General features: G+C 37.2%; 1 protein-coding gene across 1 annotated transcript in view; it reads right to left on the reverse strand.

Annotated features, from left to right (window-relative positions):
* The window catches only part of FMN1 (formin 1), a 134,670-nt gene extending 111,226 nt beyond the window's left edge, over positions 1 to 23,444 (reverse strand). The window contains exons 1-3 of the mRNA XM_065686635.1: positions 21,185 to 23,444; positions 18,993 to 19,110; positions 409 to 470 (exon numbers count right to left, since the gene is read on the reverse strand). Of these exons, the coding sequence (XP_065542707.1) occupies positions 409 to 470; positions 18,993 to 19,110; positions 21,185 to 22,576 (1,572 nt within the window). The 5' untranslated portion in view covers positions 22,577 to 23,444. The remainder of the gene's footprint in view (positions 1 to 408; positions 471 to 18,992; positions 19,111 to 21,184) is intronic.
* Positions 23,445 to 23,773: the final 329 nt, after the last annotated feature.

Raw genomic sequence — 23,773 nt, forward strand, 5'->3', positions numbered from 1 at the left:
GGAATTACCATGCCTATTTTTAAGTCCAAATGACAGAAAACTGCTTCTACAGAAGCATGTTTCACTGAGAAAGTCAGTAGTTAAATGTCAGAGCCTTAATATAATAATCAAATGTAAAAGTACCACACTGCTGAGTTACAGGGAAGAATTTAATAGTACAAAAATAATGAAAAATACAAAGGGGAAACATGTAAAACTGCTTTTTGCCATCATATATGAGTGCATCTATGGATTTTAACTAGATTAATTTTAACTAAGTTGGCAGTCAAAACAAATTTTAGAAAGAAGCAAGTTCTTAACATTTCATGAAAAGTATATATTAATGGAAATTTAAGTAATTTGCATTACTTAAACCCATAAAATGCACTATAGTCAGGGAAAGAAAAAAAAAATACTATAAAAGTATACCTTTAGTGTTTCAATTTCTTCTTTGTGTTCCCTCTTCAAATGCAAAATGGCTGCTTGGTACTCTGTAAAAATAAACAAAAAAATGTACATTCCATTAGAGTCAGAAAACAATGTGCCATCTTCAGCACAGCGTATTTCACACAACACCACTGGGACCAGAATGTAGATGTAGGCTCTCAAATAAAAGACCTTTAACAATAGCAATGGAAAAGAACATCTGAACACAGTAATCAGCATTTTTTTCTAAGGCCCCATGACCACATTTTCCATGGTGCTTCTGAAAGAAGAGGATGAAACAAATAGGTCTTCCAAACTGGGAGGCGAAAGTGCAGGGAAGACACACCAGACTCAAATAACAAGAGGAAATTTCAGTTTTGCTTAGGTTTGCAGGTAAAGGTAGAGCTGAGAGGATATTAAGACATGCATGCACATACACATGCACACGCACCCAACCCCTGAATTCTAAAAAAACATGCATTAAATACAATGATTTAGAGTCAACTGTAGACATACAATCACTATCACAGTCAAATTGGATAAGAAAGCAATCACAAATACAAATGAAGACCTGGAAAAGTACCCAACAGCAAGAGATACAAATAATTATTTGTCTTCATTCTATCAAATGAATATTAATTACAGAGTTTAAGTACCTTCACGTGGTACTAAACAGCTCTTCTATTTAGCGACAATATAATGAAATCCGAAAGTATAATAAAATTGAAAGCATGAAACTTAAAACCAAAGAAATTTAAATCAGCAATGAAAAAATAAGGAGGCTAGGCATTGATTACACAGGTTTAGTGATGGCTGTAATGTTAAGGTGTAGATTTATCAAATGAAACTCTAGAACCTGGGTCTCATACTATGGTTTCCCTCAATCCATACCATGGCTACACATGGCCAAATGAAGAAAGATAAGACCTTTCATTACACCTGTGTAATGATTTAAGAGAAACTTCTCTTCTGTAAGACACTGGCCCAGAAGATACAGCCCTCTTAAACAAGCAACTGGACTTCATCCTTAGACCGTCAAAGTCACACTTCTATCTGCTTCTAAATCAAAATTCATCCAAAAGTGTATTTCCAGTTCCCTGGCTTGGCGTCTGCTTCCTCGACTAAGAAAGGAATCAGATGCTAACTTTAAAAAAAAACAAACAACTACTGACATTAGTCCAAAGTCTTTAAATTTTACTGTGAATGTTCTCTAACACTAGAGGGTTTTTATGGTCCCTGGAACACTGGAACCAATGGAACAACACAAGAACATCAAAACATGGATCAAAGCACCAGATAAGTAAAATATTCCAGTGCTTTGGTGTTTTTTTCTTGTTTTCCTTCTTTTTTCTCTTGGGAGAACACGGAGAAAAGAGGAAAGATAATCTGGCCTTCACTCTGAAATCTGTATGACATGGAAGCTGTCAATATAAAGCTATTGATTTTAAACTCGGGTGAAGCTGTATGCAAGCAGCTGAACTGATAAACAAAATTAAAAGGAAAAGGCATTGATATTTTATAAGGCACAAAATAAAAACTTGGGTGATTCCAACTACTCATAGTATCTATCTTAACTCCTCTTCTCTAACAGGCCTTTACTTGGAGCTTTCCAGCACGGGAAAATTGGCTGCTCTCCTGGAATCAAAACCAATTAGGTCTACAGAGTTTTAGATTTCCTGGTGTTAATTCCTTTGACTGGTTGATATTCCCTCCAGACACAGGCTCTGCTTATCCGTTCACCTGACTTAACAGGTGAATGTGAAGTTGTTTTGTTAACAGGTCCCTCAGCTGGTTAAGCACTCACTCAGTTTGCAGGGCGTGAACCTTATGAACATCTTGACTTGAAGTTTAAGTGTTTCAGGTCACATGATAACTGAAGTACACAAGAGACTTTGAAAATGCTGCTAACAATCAGTTCTTAGTTTGGTTAACAGACGGATACAGATCTCTCTTAACAAAAGATTTACCTTCTCCACGGGATTGCTCAGTGCTTAACATTCTTTGGGATTTGGGTAAGAGACTCATACTTCACATACGCTGATGTAGACCTGCACTGATATCACAAGCAGATTTTTCACCATGTCTATCTATTATCAGCCCCCGTTGCTTATTTTCTTATCTTAGCATAAATGTCTGTGCAGTCAGAGAATGGTGGAAGAACCCCCAAGGATGAAGCCTAATACAGCATAAAAAGTTAAAGTTGTTTTTTTTTTAAATTAAGTGTATGTCATTTTTGTGACAGACGTTCTGCAACATACCATGATTTTAATTTAAGTTGGCATGCATTTTTCATTCCTTCTCCCAGCTGAAAGCTCCAAAATACGTTCCAGAAACGACTTTGTTTAATCCTTGTTCTAAAGCAGAGGTAAGATAGAGGGTAGCAATTCTTTAATGGTTTACTTATTCCTTTAAAATATTCTTGTAAATTACTAGATTATAAGAATGAATAGATCTAATTAATTACTTAAATCACTGTTACGACATAAATTGATATACTGTAACATATCTATAGACTGTCTACTATGCAATAATCTGACATTCTACAGCACAGGCTTCTTCTGTTTCATTCTACCAGTGTTTCTTTTTTAACTAGAAGAAACTCTCTATTGGATAAAAGCTGACATCCAGCAAAGTACTTTTAATTCCTCTCAAGCAAACATTTATTTTTGTGTGCACGATATCATAATGAAAAAGAAATCACATCTCAATTATAGTGTTGTACGATATAAAGAAGCAGATTAATAAAATTTAAGTGGTTGTGTCACCATCTCTGGAGGTATTTAAAAGACGTGTATATGTGATGCTTCAGGAATGGTTTAGCAATGGACGTAGCAATGCCAGGTTAATGGCTGTACTTGATCTTGGAGATCTTTTCCAACCTGAGCAATTCTATGATTCTAAAAAGGAGCTGAAATTCTTACCAGAAACTTTCCAGAAAACATTCCAAAATGCAGTGAATTAAGCAAAACCATCTTACTTCAGGCTCACTCATATCATATATCCCTAATCTACATAGGTTTGGGAACACAATGCAAAGGCTATTTTTCTTCCTCTTTCTTCAGGCTCCTGAAGAGGTGAATTGGGACCTGCCACAGTGCACAGTGAAACAGTGCATAGCAACTGTGAAATAAAAACTCTGCTTCATAGCAAACAAAATCTCTGTAGAGAAAACCCAGTAGTGTATTTTGCCTAGTATCCTGACTCAGTAGCCAAAAGGCAGACATGTAAAATATTAAAAGCCTGCAAAAAAGGTAGTAGTACACTCTTACAGCAACCTGATTTGCAATTTGGGAACTTCCTAACCAGAATTTGTTTGCATATTTAATAGTCTGCAAATGGATTCCTCTTCCATGAATGTGCACTGCTGATTTTAAAACTTCTGCAAGCAGACAATGTCCTGCAGCAAAGAATTAATTGCAGATTAAGTACAGGCCCCTTTATTTCTTTTGCATCTGCACCTGTTATGTTCATTTGACGTCTCCAGTTCCAGTGCTGGAAGAAACAGTAAAGAACTGTTCACCATTTACCCATTCACTGTGTCTTAAAATTTTAGAGAACTCTATCATATGTTTCCTTGACTGATTCTTTTCCTCTTGAAAGGATATTAGTCTACACAGGCTTCCTTATAAGGAACATGCTCCATGTTGTTGATTGAAGTTGCCATCCTTCCCTGAACATTTTATAGTTCTTGTGTAGCCTCTATGAGCTGACAAAACCACAGTTTCATATGAAATTCAAAATGTGGACATCTATAACATGGCATTATGACGATCTAGAAAATTTTATCTATTTCTTTCCTACTACTTCCTATCACTTCAGTTGCTTTTTGATCAATACAGAGTACAGAGCTCTGAGTTCATTATTCTCTATACGTATTTAGTATTTTTTTTCTCCTCTAGATTTTGGATTTCCTTTTCTATTTTATTGCATAGTCCCTCAATCTTAAAAAAACCTGCAAACTTCCCCTTCTCAAGTCTCGCTTTTCCAGTTCATTTATGAAAACGTGTAGAATGTAGAGTTGCAGAGTGTCTGCACCCTCAGCAAGATACCTGAAGATACAAAACTGGAAAGAATGGCTGATAAGCTGGAGGGTTTTGCTGCCATTTGTAAGGACTTCAAAAGGCTGGAGAAATGGGCTGACAAGAATCTTATGAAGTTCATCAAGCGGAAGTGCAAAGTCCAGCACCACGGGAGGAAAAACCCCTGCACCAGGACATGCTGGGGAGTAACTGGCTGGAAAGCAGGTTTGCAGAAAAGGCACTGGGGGTCACCAAGTTGAACACGAGCCAGCAATGCGTCCTTGCAGCAAAGGCAGCAAACAGTGTCCTGGGCTATGTTAGGAGCCCTCTTGCCAGCAGGCTGAGGTAGGTGATCCTTCCCCTCTATCCAGCGCTGGTGAGGGCCACACATGTAGTAGTAGTGTGTCCTTTTCTGTATTGCTGGTTTGAAATATTATTCTCTACTATAGATAAATATAATTACGATTAAAACAAGAAAACTGGGAACAATTTCCATAATTAGTAAATATATTGCACATTCCTGTAACAAGAAAATAGATCTCTGACTTTTTGAAAATGTAAAATTAGCCACTTCCACTGGGTGGCAGGTTTGCACTCCATTCTTAACCTTTTTTTTTTTTTTTTTTAGTTAAAGTATAATTTACCAATTTATGGTGATAATTTTCATTTATTCTGCACATGAATTTATCTCATTAGTTTTTAATCTAGATTTTTATTTTAATGCAGTTTTTCATCGTCTTTTTCCTAATGATAATCTTGTTAAATTTTGACAGTAACATGAACATTTGATCATGACTGATATCATGATCCTCTTCTGACACCCATAGATATAGTCAATATTAGAAAGTATCATAACTTCACATAAAGTCATAACTGCATTTGGTCCTGCCTACAAACAACTGCTGGAAAAATTAATTACAATTAATATTTTATCTGATTTTAGACAAGTATTTTAGCATTATCGCAAAGACAGAGCCACTGCAAATCTGAGAACATTCTTCCTTAGCTAACTTCCAGATATGGTATCAGTCTGCTTCATGATTTTAAAGTATGTTGGCAATATGGCTCACATAAAGATAAGATTAACTAAAAAGATATCAGTATACCAGGAAAAAAAAATCTGGATCCAAAAGCACAGAATTTTTTATAACACTTTCTTTATCATAAGGTACTGCAACACTAAAAAAATGCTCCAGTTAAAGCATGAAATTAACATCTATCGCAAAGTAATAGATTGCGAGAACGAATTTAGTTAAAACAATATCGACTGCAAGGAGGAAGCAACTCCGTGTCCTGTAATCACATCAAGCATGGTATGTAAACAGGTAAGAGAATTACTGCGGAAACAAAACAGAAAAGCTGAAAAATCAAAACCAGAAAAATAAAGACGGGTGAATAATTAAGATGGACAAGAGGTGAATAAAGGGCTTAAAATGCTCTAAGGCAGCAGAAACTGAATTCATTACAGAATCATAGACATCAACTGTGTGAAAACAACATAATACTGTGAAACAGTGGACAAATGCCTACAACCATTTATACACCACATCTGCTGGAGCAAAGAATGTACAAATACAATGAAGAACATTAGGGGTGTGCAGGTACGACAGCAGGTTTTAGTCACATTCTATTGATAGCAACTTAAACATAGAAGTACCTGGAACCCAAAAAGTTACCAAACACCAAAACTTATACATGGGGAAAAAGAGAAGGCAATAGAGAGAAGTTGCTTATCCTGACATAAATTGAACAAAAAGCACATACTTTTCGATAGCTATTATATTTTATGAGTTTTAAACTTTAACAGAGAATAATCTGAAACAAAGGGAAGATGTATTCAATATACTGGACTTATTTTTACAGCACTATGTTTTCTGAAGTTTTGGCCCTCCATGATAATCTTGCAAACAAAATGTGCAACACAGAGCTGCTCAAATCTACCTTTAATAATAATAAAACCCAAAAACCTAAACCTAATTCTATTATTGGGCCATTGATCAACTGAATATCAATCAGGCCATCACTATGCTCTGCACCAGCTGTTCAGCTTCTGCATTTATCCTGACCTTCTAGGATAAATATGACCTCCGGGCAATACCCCAGTAACTTCTGGGGGCCTGTTTGGGTCTATGGTTTCTACAGAGAAATCTGAGCTAGGATATCGAGGTGCTGAGGATACTGAATGGAGAGTTTAGTCTGAGCTGGCTCCTTTAAAACACAAAATTTCCAAATAATTACACCTCTAATCTTTCTAGTTACAAATTCGGAACACCTTCAAAATCTGAACTGTATGTATATATGATCAGTAAATACTGCTTACTGTGTTCAAGAAATTGCATAGGCTAGAATTCCTTCACCTCAGAACCCCAGCTTTTTAGAGTAGAGATGCGTGATAGGATTTTCTTTTTCTGATCCACAAACAATTATAACATACTCCTTACTCATTTGTTTCATTGGAAAAGAGGGGGAAAATATGACATTTCTATGGGACAGGCAAATGCTTGCCCATTTGCCCAGTCTCCAAGCAGGCAGTAAATCACACACATGGTGTTTTAGTGCCTAAGTGTTTCTAGACCTCACCACCAGAGTTCTGTACAGTAAGATCTACATCAAGTGAGGCAAACGGGAAATGCTAGAAATTGAACTGTTAGGAAGAGAAGAGTCTGTTGACGAGACCAGACTCTTTGGAAGTCCACTTAATGACAGTTTATGTAGACAACTTAAGTTTCCTACCCTAAGATCACTGATCTATATGCAGGGAAATTCTAACAAATTCCAATGTAAGTTGCTTCAATTAATGTAAAAATCGTCTGAACTCTGTCTCATTTCCTCAGAAGTATTCATGCAGCTGTAACAAACATGAGTAGACTTTCATTATGGAACTTCAAAGCGAATAGCACAGGGCTTCACAGTCCTTTGGATTTATTTCTTCTAATATGATGTCCACTTGCATCATCATCTAAATGGTGTTTCATGGTAGAATTAAGGACTAACTACTTCTTCAGTGATAATAATGCATCAAGAGTTTATCCTGGTCATAAGCTTGGTCTGTAAGTCTTGTAAAATAAACATCGAATATTCACCAACAACATCTGTTTAGTATTCCTAACTCAACTACAAAAAAAGGATTAAAAAAAAAAAAAAAAAACCCAAAACTAAATCCTTTGGAATTTATAGCATTTTGCCATACTGTAATTGTTCGAAAAGCACGTGAACAGGAAACTGCTTAATGAATAAACAAATACTGATCATCCATACACAGTCTAATGACAGTTTCTTAACTTACAGAAATAAAGGAGAAAACAGACTAGAGATACTGAGGCAATACATTACACTAAGAGGGTGACTCAAAAACAACTTCCTGTTCTTCAGAATGGGTGTTTTAATCACTAAGGAGTTGGCATTTCATCATTTCAGAATGTCTTCTGGAAGGCTGTATTCAAATATTTATTTTAGAAAAAAGGCAGATGGAAATTCCTGAGTACTTTAAGTACATTATATATTATGTAAACTTGTACCTATCAAAAAAGCAGCATATTTATAAAAAGTACACAGGTTCACCACCTTCATGACATCAGAATAAAACTAGTCAAGTCTTCAACCAAAGTATCACAAAACCCACTTGCTATCTCAGCTGTCACAGAAGGACCCTACAGAAGATGTCAGTTTCTTTTCCACATACATGGAAAAATACAAATGCTTTGAAACATGCCTTACTCAGTTACATCAGTTACTTCAGCAAGCAAATGCAGAAGACAAGTCATTGCAGAAAAAAAGAGAAATACTACCAGAAAATCCTCTTTTAAAATAAACTAAGTTCCAACTCAGCTTCAGTTAGTTATCTCGCATTCAATAATAATTCGGTAGTTTGAAAGACCTACTTCAAAGGAGTTTCCAAGTCATGAGAGTTTTGTTCAAAATAAGTTCCTTAAGCTTCATTTGAAATCCAACAATGGCTAGGGCTCTGTATGTCCTGCTCTTGGTGGGATACAAAACTGAGCAAGAAAACGCAGAAAAACACAGTAGGTGCTATATCTGAAATAGACTTCCATGAGTCAGGTTAACATTGTTCATTTCCCTTCTTAAAGCATAGCTAAATCTCCTCTTCCTTCAAAAGACATCTCTACAGATTCATTGCTAATGATGTCATCAGTTAGTATCTAACTAACCCTCAAACAATTATAGGGATTTTATTGTATTTTGGGATTTTCATGGGATTTTATTGTATTTTGTTGCCGGTATTAAACGTGCTCCTGTTTTGAATAATAACTAGTGTATATCCAAATACAAGGTTATGTCCAATAATAAGGTTATGGAAAAGTAAAAGCTATCATCCCTTTAATCCTTCCAAATTGACTAGTACTAAACCAGCAAACAGGGCAAACTTAGTTCTTGTAAAAAAACTTCAGCTGACATTTTTGATGAGCAATATTCACTCAAAGCAGTAAAAGTATGCTACTACAGTATTTCTCATTATTTATTAATTCATTTCACTTTGAATTTTTGCTTAAATTCAGCTGTTACCACTGTCTTATATAAAATACATCTCACAATGGAGTACCATAGCCCACCAACTCAGAAAGCATTTTCCAGCTTGATTTTTGCTATATCTACAGTCTTTGATTCAAAGATTTTTAGAGTAAGCATTACTAGATTATAACAAGCCCAATTATTAGACAGATTATCTCTCAAATGGGTTACATTTACCTGGAGTTTGCCACAGACAAGATAAACAAGAAAGAAGGAAAAAAAAAAAGAAAGAGAGAGAAGGTAATACACCAGTTCTCAACGGTGATGTTCTGATCAGACTTCAAATCTTAACTTGGTAAAATTTCACACTCAGCACTGTGGGATGGATGTTAAGTCAACGAAATCAACCTAAATTCCACTCACTTTAATGGGATGGTGGCCACTGAAAGTGAAGTAACGTAAGCGAGAATTCTGAAAATAGTTCCTCATCTATCTTATAGAACTTCTGTAGCCTTTATCAAATTTTTAGTCTTAAACGGTGGTAGGTACTGCAGACTTCACCTTTATCATTTTTATTCCATCAAAGAAAGGTAAATATTGCCTTTACAGTAACAAAAGAGACCAAAGACTAGACACAGACGGACAACATTACACTGTTCCACCCACCTGGTGGTCCCTCCTTGTAAAGCTTTAGGGGAGCTAGAGACAAAAGCATAAGTAAGATTGTATTTAAGCTTCATACCATGAATTTCTATGTTTACACTCATTAAATACATATTCTAGCATGGAGTCTGGCAGAAGACACAAGATAGGGGTGGAAAACTTTCAAGAATGCCTAGGTTTGCTTTTTAAGTTGTTTCTAAAACACGAACACCAAAAAAAAAATGGACTGTGCAGTAACAGTGACCAATGTATGACATATGCTACCGGGTGGTAGCAATAAAGCATATAAAATACTACTAGTGATTAGTGAAGTCTGAAGCATGCTTCACTGTTTTGCAAAGAAAATAGACACTATAGAATGCCTGCTTTTCCTTAATACATAGAAAACTAAGCATGAAATAACATTGGGATGGTTTGGAGATCCTGTGCTTAGTGTATGTCCATTTGTATATTTACATGGGAATTATCTGAATACAGAGCAGAAATAATGTTTACAAATATAGACAATATATGCTCATGTAAAACTTTGTCATGATACTGAGCAAGCTATACTGCTCATCACTGTTTCTAAAAGAACAGGTACAAGAATTCACTTGTAAATCTGCTGACCTGAAAACTAAACTTCCCAGCTTTGGGAATAATGGGAATAGTGGTTGACAATGTTTTGAATGGCTATTTTCCAAAACTGTTTCCAAATGCAAGTATACATGTTCAAATATTTTTCAGTATTATTGTGTTCAAAACTACTGTGCAAAAAATACCTTTTCTTCTTTCAGAATAAAACTTCTTACTCACTTGAATAATTTTAAATAAAATCTCATATGAAAACCTTTCACACAGAAATCTGCATAACCCACATTTCGAATAAATTAATTGCTCCTCCAACTTTACACAAGCAATTCAGGAACGAACCTTCTCTGCCATGATCTCAAAACTTCACGCAGAAAGTAAAAGCTCTCAAGATAAATTACCTATATAGCCACTTCTTGTCAGTGCATTCTTTTTTGTAAAAAGTCTTGCACACTAATCTGAGGATGTGGAAACATGCAAAATGATGTTAACACAGTTTACAAGTAATGAGAGAACAAAAGCTGGGAAACCCGAGTACAACCTCCCTCTCCTGAGATGTACCACACCCTGTAGCATAAAGGAAATCATTAGCTTTTAATTGAGCTGATTCATTAAATTTCAAAACAGTGAGGGTTTCTTAATTTTTTCTCCCTCCTTGGCATCCCTTGGTTCCACCGTTTTCAGTACTCCCGTTTACAATAGCCTGTTTCCTCCTCCATTCTTTCCCCATGTAGTTTTCCCCTTTAGCCACCAGGTGTCAGAAGGGAATCTACAAACAGCAGCTACACCTTTTTCATTATTTATACCTTGTTTTTTACAGGCTTATTGATGCCTCTTTCAGGCTAGAGTACTAAAAAACAATAAATTTTCAGACTTTTCATCCAATAAGCACAGTCATGAGGAACTTTCAAAACGTGGCATTTGTTCAGTTTTGGAATGGTGTTTATAATGCATGATTTTACACAGAAGTTACACTGTGAGAAATATAGACATTTATTTGAAATGCTACATGAATGCAACATTTTAAGACAAATTGTGGCTTACGCACTTTTTTACAAGATGGTCAGTAGCAGCACAAAGCTTAGGTTTATGAAAAACTGACTTCCGTAAAATTTCTGAAGGCCAATTTGAACAAATTTTGCATTTAAGTATAATTTTAGAATTAGGAAATCAAAAGTGATTTGTGATTAAAGAAATTCTTAGAATTAAACATTTTTTTTAGGGATAGGGGATTAGCTAAAACAATACTGAATGTACCTTCAATCCATTATCTAAATCCTTCTCACCCCATTCCATCTACTATCTGTCCTCCTTTCTTTACTTCCCAGCTCCATAATTCAACACATGTAAGGATGTCGATTTTCCATACTAGGAAATGATCAGACATCCTTCACTTCAACTTATTTATTTAATTATTTATTTATACTTTTAAGGGAAGGAAGAAACTTTCATTAAAACTGCAATTATTTTCAGCACCTGAAAGATTCTGGTACAGCACAAATACGGAAGATGTGAGGAATGGAGACACATGGAGAATAAACAGTACTAAACAAGACAGAATTCTGTCTAAATTCTGTTCAGATATTCAGATAATAGAGAAGATTGCAAAAGTTAACTTACTATAGAAAAATTAAGTAATTTCACAACACTCATTGAATTCCCTGAGAGCAATCAACAGAATGATGCCCACAGAAAAGCAGCCTCCAGAAGGAAAAAACAGCAACCCCTTAATTCTCTGTTATGGAAATGAAGAAAATAGTTCTTACTCTTTCTGACTGCAAAGTAGCATAAAGCACTATTCAGACGCAGTCACCTGAGTAACTTACCTACTTGACCGTTCCTCTCCTGTGAGAGGTTACAGTTCATTTACCTGATAGGGGAAAAAAATAGTTTCACTTTCCATTTTCACCCTCCCAGAAAAGCAGCGTGAGAGGTGCAGCTGCTGGGGACATTCAAGATGATTTCTTCCTCAATAAACATCCTACTTTGTCTTTACAAAACTAATCTGTTATAGGATGATATTCACTAATGCTATACGGCAAACAAAAACCACCTTATCAGCAAACACAAGGAACAAATTTATTGAAGAATTTCTTTGACGAGTTCCAGACTCTATCTACTTCATCTAGCACAAATATAAAATACAAAGCACTTATTCTAGATCTATAACACTTTCACAATCGTTGTATACTATATATAGTAGGCATACATTAAGAATGCATGCCTACTACACACGCATTGTATTTATTCAAATATGGGTGGGTATGTGGGTGAATGTAGGCATACTACACATCCACACACATAGGCACATCACTTAATGTATTCTCATCAATTCTCAAGTTCAGAGCTGTTGACAAACTTAGCACATGGATATATCTAAAACTAGGAGTTGGGGTTTTACAGGTAAGAATACATGTCTGTGCCATAGCAGAGGGTGTAAACTTGGCAGGGATGATACTGAATTCAACTAAAAAGAAACCCAAAGTGCATTTCTAAAGCCAAGTACAAATTTTCAGAAAGAGTCCAGGTATTCAGGCTCAGTGTTTCATACAGTCCAACAGCTACATTTCTCGTTTAAATGCTGGGCCAACCAGAACCTCACACGAAGAGTGAAACTGGAGAACAGGAAAGTGAATTCAGTAAAACTCAGAGGCGCTTCTGTTATACAAAGTGCCTCATATATTTTGAAATAGAAGAATAGAAATAAAATACAAAGTCATCCTTTTTGCGCTGTACACAGTTGCTCTTTCACTGTGTTCCCATTATATAACAAGAGTCTTTTCACCAAACCCTCTGACTGTTTTGGGCTTTGCCATGTTGCATTGGTAGGACCCTACACTTAAAATCTACAGTAAAAGAAACAATTCATAGAACTTGCCTTCATTACATTCAGATAATAGATTAATCTTCTCACTAAGAAAAATGGGGTTTAAAAATCAAGTTTTGACTTTGAGTGGGCCAAACCTGTTCTCTGTGTTCTTAAGCATGGTATCTACAGCTATGTGCGCATTCCAGATATGGCTTTGCATACTGTAAAACATGCCTTGATCAGGCAGCTGCTGCAATAGATGCATCCAGACTCAAAAACAATAGGTATTGCAAAAATCACTGCATTTCTATAGGTGGTATGCATAAGAGGAATAAAGGAGGGATATTCATTGAAAAAGTGGAGCATAACTCTTCTGCCTCATCATGTAATAGTATCATTCTCAGTGTATAGGAGGCCATGAACATTTTATCACATGGCCGCAGGCACAGTTACCACACTATATGTGTAAGTTTTTTGCAGATTTAAGTTTAGGAAGTCAGTATTCTTTTTAATTCTGCATTGCTATCTACTGCTAATAGCCCATGGACATAAAAAAAGGACTTGGAATTTGGCTTGAAAAATAGGTCAGGACTCCTATCCCAATTTTACAGATGGGTAAACTGAAGCTTAGAAAGTCTCACAACTTTCCTGAAGTCGTTCCAGGAGGTAGCAAAAGGGCTGGAAATGGAATACAAGCATCTTAACCAGAAACCTTCAGCATTAATAGGGGCCTACCTTTTTGTTCCTGTCTCAGGAGGCACAGTGTGAATGACTATATCAGCTGAAGGGGGGAGAGAAAAGGAAGATTCTGTTGCATGCTCGGCTTTGAGGTTTTTTGGTAATCTTTTCAAAGTAAATCCTAGGAGACAGAGCTGCAAGATACCCGTAAAAGCATCTGCTGCATTGAGCAGCATACTCACAACCCATTTGTTTGAGTCCACAGGGATTTTTCCAAGCAGCACTATGACCAATACCTTCCATATCCATAAAATTATAGCTTTCACTGGCATAAGTAAGGGGACAAAATATTGCTGTTACTCTAGAGGAATATGATATGGCTAAAACAACCTTGTAATAAAAACTCAGCCTCTCAATAACAAACTAGGGTATTTGTCAGAATACAAAACACTAACATAACATGGCCAAACACACCTGTCATGCTGCACAATAAATGTAGTAAAATATAGTAAAATAATTTTAAAACCCTTTATGCAGTCTACCTGCACTCTGAGGTTACATCCAACTCATTGGTGACCACTAAACAAGAAAAACACTATCTTCAACTGATGCATAATATCCTCCTTACTGTAGTCCTGCTTTATCTAATTCATGACAATAAAATTTATAATAGAATCCCAGAACTAAACCCTAAATACCACACTGAAATCAAATTAACTGAAAGTACTAAAAAAAGTCAAGTTTTTAATTTAAGATTAAATCAACTGTTAGCAGCCACTGTTACAACTTCCTTCAGAACACTAACAACATCAGCATTATGCCTTTTTTAGAGACAAACTGTTCAATGCTAAAAAGGATGCTTATGTTAAAGAAAGATAAGAAATCATGTTCTTATCTCTCATCATTTTGTTCAGGCCATTATGCCTCTCTCTCACATAAGCTGGCTATTCTCTGCATTTACAGCATGAGCATAAAGTGATTTCGTAATGGGAACCAAGAGCATAGGGGACTTGGTAATAAAACTGTCATTAATTTGTATTTAATTCACCACTTACTTAGACACATTTTTCTAACAAAAGCTTTCTCAGTCACCTCCTGATTTTCTTATTTACCCTGAAATGTGCTTACAGCATCACAGACTGCTGTCACAGAAATTATAGCACCACAGAGACAGCATTACCTCACTGCAGATTTAAGGATGATGAACAGACATACTGTGAGAGAACAGGGGTTTTTAGTCTTAAGTACAGACATTTGAATTAACAGGAGAACAGGTAATGAGAAACAAGCACTAAATAGATCAATGTTTCAACTTGATTTTTTTTTTAAATTGCATTTTCTCCAGCAGGAACATCAAATACTTCTGTCATCACTTTAAGTTTCTCCTTTGCTTAAGCAAAAGACTAAACTGTCTCTGTTTTGTATGAGAAAACTACGTTAATCCTAATGGCTAAAATGCAGTTTTAACAGGAATCACAGGATCTGTGTATCTATACCACCTTAATACGGAGATTGTTCTTCAAACACAGTTTTATGAGCAGCAGAACTTATGTCTAAAGTCCTTGTCTTGGATCTGAGAGGTTGCAAGTGCTGACATACTCACATGCAGCAGCTGAGATGTTCATTATGTGTGGATTCTACATGATCTGCTATCACAGATGAGTTCACTCAGTATAGACATGGATTTGTCTCCTCTACCTGGCTACATATTCTTACCATATCTAATAGCTGACACATCTACCCTTGTATCAGATTTAATGATTTAAAAATGTGAGAAATTGCTCTAAGAATTATGGAAGAAAAAGAAACAGAAACTTTTAATGAGAACAGAACTTTAGGACCAGAGAAATATGCATAGAAATGTCTTTGATTGCATGGTAAAGATTTCCATGGAATAAACCTATAACTATAAATTAAAATACTCTTCTTCTAGTCTTCCAGGATATAAACGGTGTAATGCCCTACAGACTTTCTGGACTTCAGCTATTTTAGACTGACACACTTCAAAGAAGTTCCAGTTTCTCTAGAGAACCATGAAAGCAGCTTGTGCTAATTACAGAGAGACAGTTGACAATGCAGCCAGTTGCTTTATGGAAACAGATGAATTAAAGGATTAAGAAAACATAAGATATGCCAAAATATGGTAATATCATCCTTTTAATTCAAAATTTACAACTCAAGATTTGGGTCTTGGGGGTGACAATACTGTGACTACACAAGATGATATCAAAGGCATGAAAAAAACATACTGCAGAGTTATATTTGTTCATGAACTCCTTTCGCTTCTAATACTCTTAACAGGCCTAGTCAGCTCGACACATGTGTTCCTTGTTATGTCCATTTGCTTTTCAGCTGGTTTCCCACACAACAAGCCAGACTACAAGCTTCAGGAGGGAGTTAGCTACTCCTCCAAGCTGCTATGAGTCACTGTGATGTCTGCTGCATGGGCCAAATGAAGCCTGAATTTCTTGCTTCCACCAGGTAACAAGAACAAGGAGGAAAAACATGGCAAGGAGGTGAGAAGAGATCAAAAAGCCAGGAATCCTCACCCTCAGTGTCCCTACGTTCCTCTCATAGCTGCCGCAGTGCATGGAAGGAATGAATGTGGATGAAGGAAGTAAATCAAAGACTTGGGGCAGAACTGTAAGAAAGATTACACCAATCCAACTTTCAAATTTTCAGTGTTTCTCATGGCAAATAATAGAAAAAAAAAAAAGTCTATGCAACCACATAAAATAAGTACATATTCTTGTACTCTGTTAGAAGTGCAAAGGCTTATGTCCATAGATTTATCCTTGAGTATGACCACACTTGTGACAGATGCATTTTGTTTAACTTAAAATAAAGCTGTGCTAAATGAATACTTACCTAATAATTCAGCCTACCGTTGTTGTTTGTAGACAGTTTCCTATTGTTTTGGTAGATAAAGCTCTTAATCACAGAAATTAAAACACTAACATAAATCACAGACTGAAAGGTAAAACACTGAAAGGTAAAGTCACTTCAGCATTTTTTATGTTACCGGTAATCATCTGTTCAGGAACATCGGTGGAGGAAGAAGACTGGAATCACAAACATTCCTGCCAAACACAATTTTTGGGCTCTATTCTGAAATCAAGATTTTTTTTAGTTGACCTGAGCTGTCAGGACAAGACACTGGGGTAAGAAACAGGGTTTCACGTTGAGATTGCTGGAGACTAGTCAGTTTAATGGTGATCATTAATCTGCTTTATATCATATTTGAAGAAGTCCACTAAGAAGCACTGGTGGCTGGGCAGGAATTTTGGATAGAAAGGGTTATGAGAGCAAATGCCTGTATACACATGCACTTTGAAGGTACCAACCACTGTCAGAGAGAAGATACTGAGTTTAGAAGTAATGCCGTATTGCCACTTTAATATTCTTAAAAAGAAAAACCACAAAACCTGTCCTCCCTCAGGAATAAGAGCAACACTAAATACGAACTCTTGGGTTTTTAGTGTCAGCACTACTCATGATCAGTACCTTGCTTCACTTGCAGAAGACTGCAGAAATTAATTCCTTAGCATAGTGCTTTAAAACAGTCACCCTTTCGCTCAGAAAACCAGAATGTAACCGATCCATCATATGCAACTTACAATTGCTTGCAATGTCCTTGCTGCCACAACTGCTTTCTGGGCATCCATGAGAAACATAAACCTGCTAACGACTGAGGTACACCTATAGCTCCACTGCACTCCTAACGTATGTTGCAAATATGGCCTTTCCCAATTTCCTTTAAAAGCTCTGCTTCTGTCTCATCTTAGCTGAATCATCAGCAGTTTGTTTTGATTCAAATGCCTCTCTCTGCCAGACACTGCAGTGACTAATGAACTGCAGAATCTGGTCTGTATAAAAATTTGACTTAGCAAACTAACCATTAGCATGTTGATGACACTGCCACCCAAAATATCACAGTAACAAAAGAGCAACAATTTACATGGGCTTTAAGCCAGTCTGCCCTTCCTATTCAAATTTCAGGAAAACATGACCTAATTTCTCTACAAGTAGTAGAATCCGCAGCTTTTGTTAATTCTGTTTCCCTTCCTTTTTTTGTTTCAGCTTATGTTTTTGCCACAGATGATTACAGTCATTAGCAGAAAAAATATTTATTTGGGTAAAATTAAATATGGCAAGTCTGTAACAAGAATCTAAGAGTAACAGAAAGAGCCCGTAGCACTCCCTGTAAACAGCTGCATCCCTGTCCTGGTCATCTAGTGATAGACTCCCACACACCGTAAATTCAATCCTGTGTATATGCTGCTCCTCTCAAAACTGAAGTTTATGAATCTTCCAGCAACTTTTATACTTCCAATATTATGCCCACTTTACAAAAAAAAAGGAAGATTAAGACAGAGAAAACTGAGGAAAGAGGGAGAAAGAAGTAATACAGTAAACAATACAAAGCAGTAGATCCACTACTCCTTTTTGTTCCTTCTCATATGCAAGGCCAAATGAGTATCTACTGGAGCTGGAAAGAACCATACAGTATTACCCTGTAAAATTTCTCACAGCAAGGTAGCATAAAAGCTTGGGATTTAATTCCACTTAATCCTTTCTAGGTGATTATTTTCCAAGATCTCCATGTATATGAAGAACAGATGGTCTATTGCCTTTCCTTTTGATACTTCAGACAATTCCAGAGTTCCTGACTGATTTCTGAGTAACAAGGCCTCCTGTTTATATTTACGAAAGAATATGCATTTGAAACAGAGTTGCAGTAGCTACAATAATGTTTTCTTTTCCCTTGTAAATATGTCATGTAAATATTTATCTACAACAAATGCAAAAAATTAAGAAATACTTTTCTGTGGAAAGCGTATCTGATAGCTTGTTAGCATTGCACTTTGGACATACTCTCATACATTTGTATAGGACAACATACATAGCTACCTATAAAAGTGACCTGAGCAGATATAAGTATTCCTCTGTTTACACACAAATTGCAATAATCTGCATTCATTACCTTTATTCTGGACACTACCTGAAAAAAAGAACTGCAGCCAGACTAGATTCCAGCAGGTCACTGCCCCTCGCATTCTGAGGCAGCCAGGTCTCCACTCGTTCTTTACTCTGTCACTCATTTGAACAGAATCCTGTTAAAAACTGATAATCTAATTCATCAAAAACCCACTTCTTTCCTCGTGAATTTCTACAGGCAAGCATTTAGGTTTCAAAGCAGATTTCACCATTTATTTTTAAAAACCAGATGCTTAACAAGCAGCAGCAAACAACACATCTAAAACATAAAGTCTTGTTTTTCCAGATAAGAAAATACTACAGCTTATTACCATCTCTGTATTCAACAAGATTAAAAATATCAGAAACTAATTTCTGCAAAGGCTTCACCTCTGTTTTACCTGCTTCTGTGTACTTTAATCCTACTTTTACTTCTTCATGCTTTGCTTTTGGTGGTGGCCAGACAGTCTGGAGTCTCCCTGGAGTCTTGTCATCTTGCTCTGAGGGACTCAGGTCAGGCTGTTAAAATGATGCAAGAAAAAATTAAAGTCTGCAGTGCCAAATGATTCCAAAACAGCAACAACTACCATTCTCAGCTCTAGATGTATACTCCAGAATGCTCATCTGCCTCATTCTACTGATCGAAACAGTGCTCAGTTGATTGGAAGGGATACAAAGAAATCAGTGCAGAAACATAATTTGGCAAGGAAAATAACATAATGCATGTGACATACAATGATATGTTGAAACTGTTCACATCAGTGTGGGAAGCCGTCTGTGTTTTGGTGAACCACAGAGGTGGTCAAGAACACCAAGGAGTTTTACCTGTATCTTTTCTTCAGAGTGAAAGGACCCATCTGTGCTCCTCTTACATGTAAACATTAGTGTAATTCACCTAAGACATCATTTAACAATATAATTTTCTGGAAGCAGAGCTAGTTTATGAAATTCCTGCCCCACCCACAGCAGCTTGCTCAGTCCACATACCATGTAATACTGTCACATTAAAATGCTGCTGCAGCTGTTAATGGGACTGCACTGTCAACTGGAATGCTAAAATAACCCTTTAAATGGGGAAAAAACAAACCCAAACCACTAAACAAGCACTCTCATACAGGTTTAGGGTTTGGGGGTTTTTTTCATCTATGGCATTTCTGTAGTCTGATTTACAACATGCTGCTACAAGCAACTGCACAGACACAACTGCATCAACAGCAAAACCCAGTATGAAAGTGACCCCGTAAATGGCCCACACAAGCCAAGACCTTTCACTCTGGCTTCACTCTGAGAAAATGTGCATCTACACTAGACCGGACGTGAAGCAGACACTTATAAAAGCCACTCCTGCTGAATTCTGCACTTCCTCACTCACTGTGTATTAGGACAGCTTCCCAAAGAGGTTTGCTGTGAGCCACACAAGGGCTTACGCCAGCACAGTGCAAGGAATGGTGCAAGCAGGAAGAAGCAAGCCAGGAATGTGAAGAGCACACACAGACTGCAATTGCTGTACGAGCCACAGCCAATGAGTACCTCTTTTCTCCGCCCCATAGGTAATTTACTACACACTAATATTATCAGTCTACCCAGGTGTCACTGAAAATATTTTGAAAGTTTTTAATTTTATGTAAGAATAAAAATTTGAAAGAGAGTACAACCAGCACAGCAAATTAACTTAAGTAGCTTCTGGTGCAGGGCCCAAACCTGCAAACTTAATCATTAAGATAATTCCCCCTTTAGCCATCCAGAACAATCTTCTCAACTGATTATACCTGCCAAAGATGTAGCTGTAAGAATTTGAGTTGGGGGTACCCCAACCCAAGGGTTACTCATTTAACTAAAGAGTTCAAATGACATTCAAAGTTATTTATCATTTTGGTTCTACGAAAACTTAGCAAACGCTTGGGTTTTTTTTAATTTCTTTAAAATTTACTAACTAAATCTCCACATGCTTAACAGTATTAACCTTACAAATGCTTACATTACTCCATAACTTGAGCCATCTAACTGGAATCACAAAGTTATTCTCAGATAAGGCTAAATGCTTATCAATATTTTCAAAGCCAGACAGTTGCATGCAAAGAAGAAAAAAAAAATAAATTCTACATCTTGGACAAACTGAGTTGAAAATAATCCATAACTTCTTGTATAAGCTCTTACCATAGAATTATTCCTAAAGGTAAAATGAAATACTACTTTTAAAAATAAAAACCTCAATGAAAAAAAAAACAAAGTGAGACTGAGAAGCTTTGAAATTATACTACAGTAGATATCTGCAGCACCAAACTGACATAAAGCCATGCTTACTATACGGACAACTGTTTTGTAGTGATCTTTCTTTAAAAATCAGAAACTGATTTTTTAAGCTCTCACTTCTAATTGAAAGGCTGTGACTACCACCAGCTCTTACTGAACTCTGCTACAACTGAAGATGATCAGGAATTTTGACAAATTAGCCCCATTTCTTCAGTTGGGAATCCAAAATTTGAGATTGCCAAAAGAAGAGGACAATTCTGACATTTTGACCTTCATTCCCCACCAATATTTTTTTTTAACCTACTTCCAGATCTTAGGAAGAAAAAGTAATTCAACCTACAGATTTGTCTGATGGTCCATCCCCAGGTTTCGATTTTGACCTTTCAAATACAGCTTTCAAGGACTCTTTTTCATTTCTCATTTTGCGTTTTATGGCTTCCAGCTCTGAAGTATCTGCAGTTGTTTCTTTTTTTGGAGGCCGTGTGAATAAAGCTTTAAAGACGTCCAGTGCAGATTCAGCAGGGCTTGATTTTATTTCCTCAGAGGGAAATCGTGGTTCTGTTTTGCTGGAGGCTTTGTTTTCTTGGGCTTCATCACTGTTCTCAGACTCCCCAGATCCTTCACCAGAATCCTCAGTTCTATCTTCATTCTTAGAGACGTCTATGTTTAACAAGTGCGAGAGTTGTTCCAGGAAAGTAGGACTTGCTTTAAGTTCAGCTGATTTTTTTTTTGTGGCCAAACCTGATGTAATACTGGATTTCTTAACAGGCTGTCGTAACTTAAGCAGAGCTAAATCATTCTCCCTTGGTTTAATTTCTGTAACAGTTTCCCCATCCTCTGTGGTTAGTCCCTTTTTCCTCACACGTAGTCCACTAAAGAAAGCGGGCAGCTGGAAAGTCTTTTCAGCCAGTGCTGGTTTTTGGAGCAATGTATTATCAGCTGAAGGTCTTTGTTCTTCATCTGGAAGTTCTTGAGGGCATTCCCCTGTAGCAAGCAAGACACTGAACTGTTCATCCATTAACATTTTGTCTTTTCCACAGGAGTCATGCTCCAGAATACCATCCAGTTCTTTTGGGAGCCGCTCAGAAATTGGTGGGTGTAAGCCAATGTCATCTGTATCCACAGTGTCATCACTGTTACTGTGTCCTTCTGATTCTGAGTCTTCCTTATTTTGATTGTTGTTGCCAAAAGTCTTTGCAGACAAAGCAGCATTGTTTAGACCAGATTTGTTGGTATTGTTTTCACTGGTGTTTAGGTCCTTACTCTCTGTGTCCGATTCTGTATCGCTTGTCGTCTGAACCAAAGTCCCTTGTACAAGAATAGCATCCTTGTCATCATTGTCAGATTCAGACAAAGAAGTCTGTACAAACCTTAAACGGTGAAGAAGTAATTCATTTTGTTCAGCTAACTCCAGCTCCAGGTCCATGTGCCTACCAGACACTGGGTCAACTTGGCCACTGGTACTATTCATGCCAGGCTGATTTTCTGAGTCGTCATTACAGTCATTATCATTCCTCTCATGCCAGGTGTTAGCATGAGTATTTATACTAGTGTGCAAAGGTTGAAATGCTTTAAGCACTGTTTCTTCTTTGGAAGCTGCAGATTCAAATTTAGTTGTAAATCCAAAAAGTGTTTTCACTGAAAATGTAGTAAAAAGATCAGGTTCGCTTTCTGCTGTATTCTCCAGGTCTGAAAGATCAATACAGTCAGGCACTGCATTTTCTTCTTCCATGTTGCATGAAGTACAGAGTAAGTTTGCTTCTACTAGCGCCACTAACTGCAAAATAAGTATTTACTACATGCATCCAGACAGCAGGCTGAACCCACTACAGGCACTGCAACAGGCAGCGCTCCCCTGCCCTGCGAAGGCAGCCAGCCTCCCCCAGGTCACCCTGCCCCTCCTTCCGCTTACAGCACTCCACCCGACCGCCGAAGGGGCCGTCGGGGCTCTCAACTCTACTTCGGGAGCAGCAAAAAGACCCACCGTAAAAAAAGTTCTCAGCAGCGTCAGTAACTTGTTCCTTTACACAAAGGGCTTTTTGTCACAGCAAATATGCCAGCGCACTAATCTCGGCTGAAAACTCAACCAATGGCTACTGCTGGGACGCCTGCAATCCTACTGGCTGCACACAGCTTCCTACGTGCTAAAAGCACAAAGCAGCTATATAAACAAGCCTCCCGGACGGAACTGGGCACATTTGGAGTTTGCTACTTCCTTATGCCAGTACACAAGCCGCGAGTGGTTTTCAGCAGAAAAGTCCTGATGAATTCTTTTGCATAGTCTTTCCCCTTTGATAAAGTTCTTCTATAAATCCATAACAACTCAAAAATGTCAAATGTAAACCTGAAGTAACAAATCCGAAGCTTCCAATGCCACCACCCGGAGTCTGTGCGGAGTCCCCAGCTCCTGTCTGGCCAGAGCGAACTCGCGTGAATGCCCTTGAAGCCGAAGAAAGCAAGAAAAAAAAAAGAGGCTCTCTTCCGATTTGCTGCAGGTTTCATCTGGAATGCAGATTTCAGCCTCCAGGGCCATGAACAAAAACCAACGAGACTGGTTTCATATTACTACTGTCCTAAGTCTGCACAGCTACTTCTGTGAACTGTACACAGGTACTTATCAAAGGCTTTTGCCGCCACACCCAGTGACTAGGAGCTCTTTGGGTGGGCAGGGTAAACAGCCAGCGCTCCCAAAGCCGAGTTAACTGTTTAGAAATCAGCAGGCTGTCCATCTGCGTGGCACCAAGCCTCGGTTATTTCAACCCAGAACAATCTCCGCTGACTCACTTTTCGATGACTTTCATATATATATATATATATATATATATATATATATATATATATATATATATATATATAGCGCCATGGTAATGCTGCACGTGTGAGATTTGCTTTAGTTAATACTGGCAAAAACTTCAAGGAAATCTTCAAG

This window comes from Lathamus discolor, chromosome 6 (genome assembly GCF_037157495.1).
Source record: "Lathamus discolor isolate bLatDis1 chromosome 6, bLatDis1.hap1, whole genome shotgun sequence".
In the NCBI taxonomy this organism is placed as follows: Eukaryota; Metazoa; Chordata; class Aves; order Psittaciformes; family Psittacidae; genus Lathamus; species Lathamus discolor.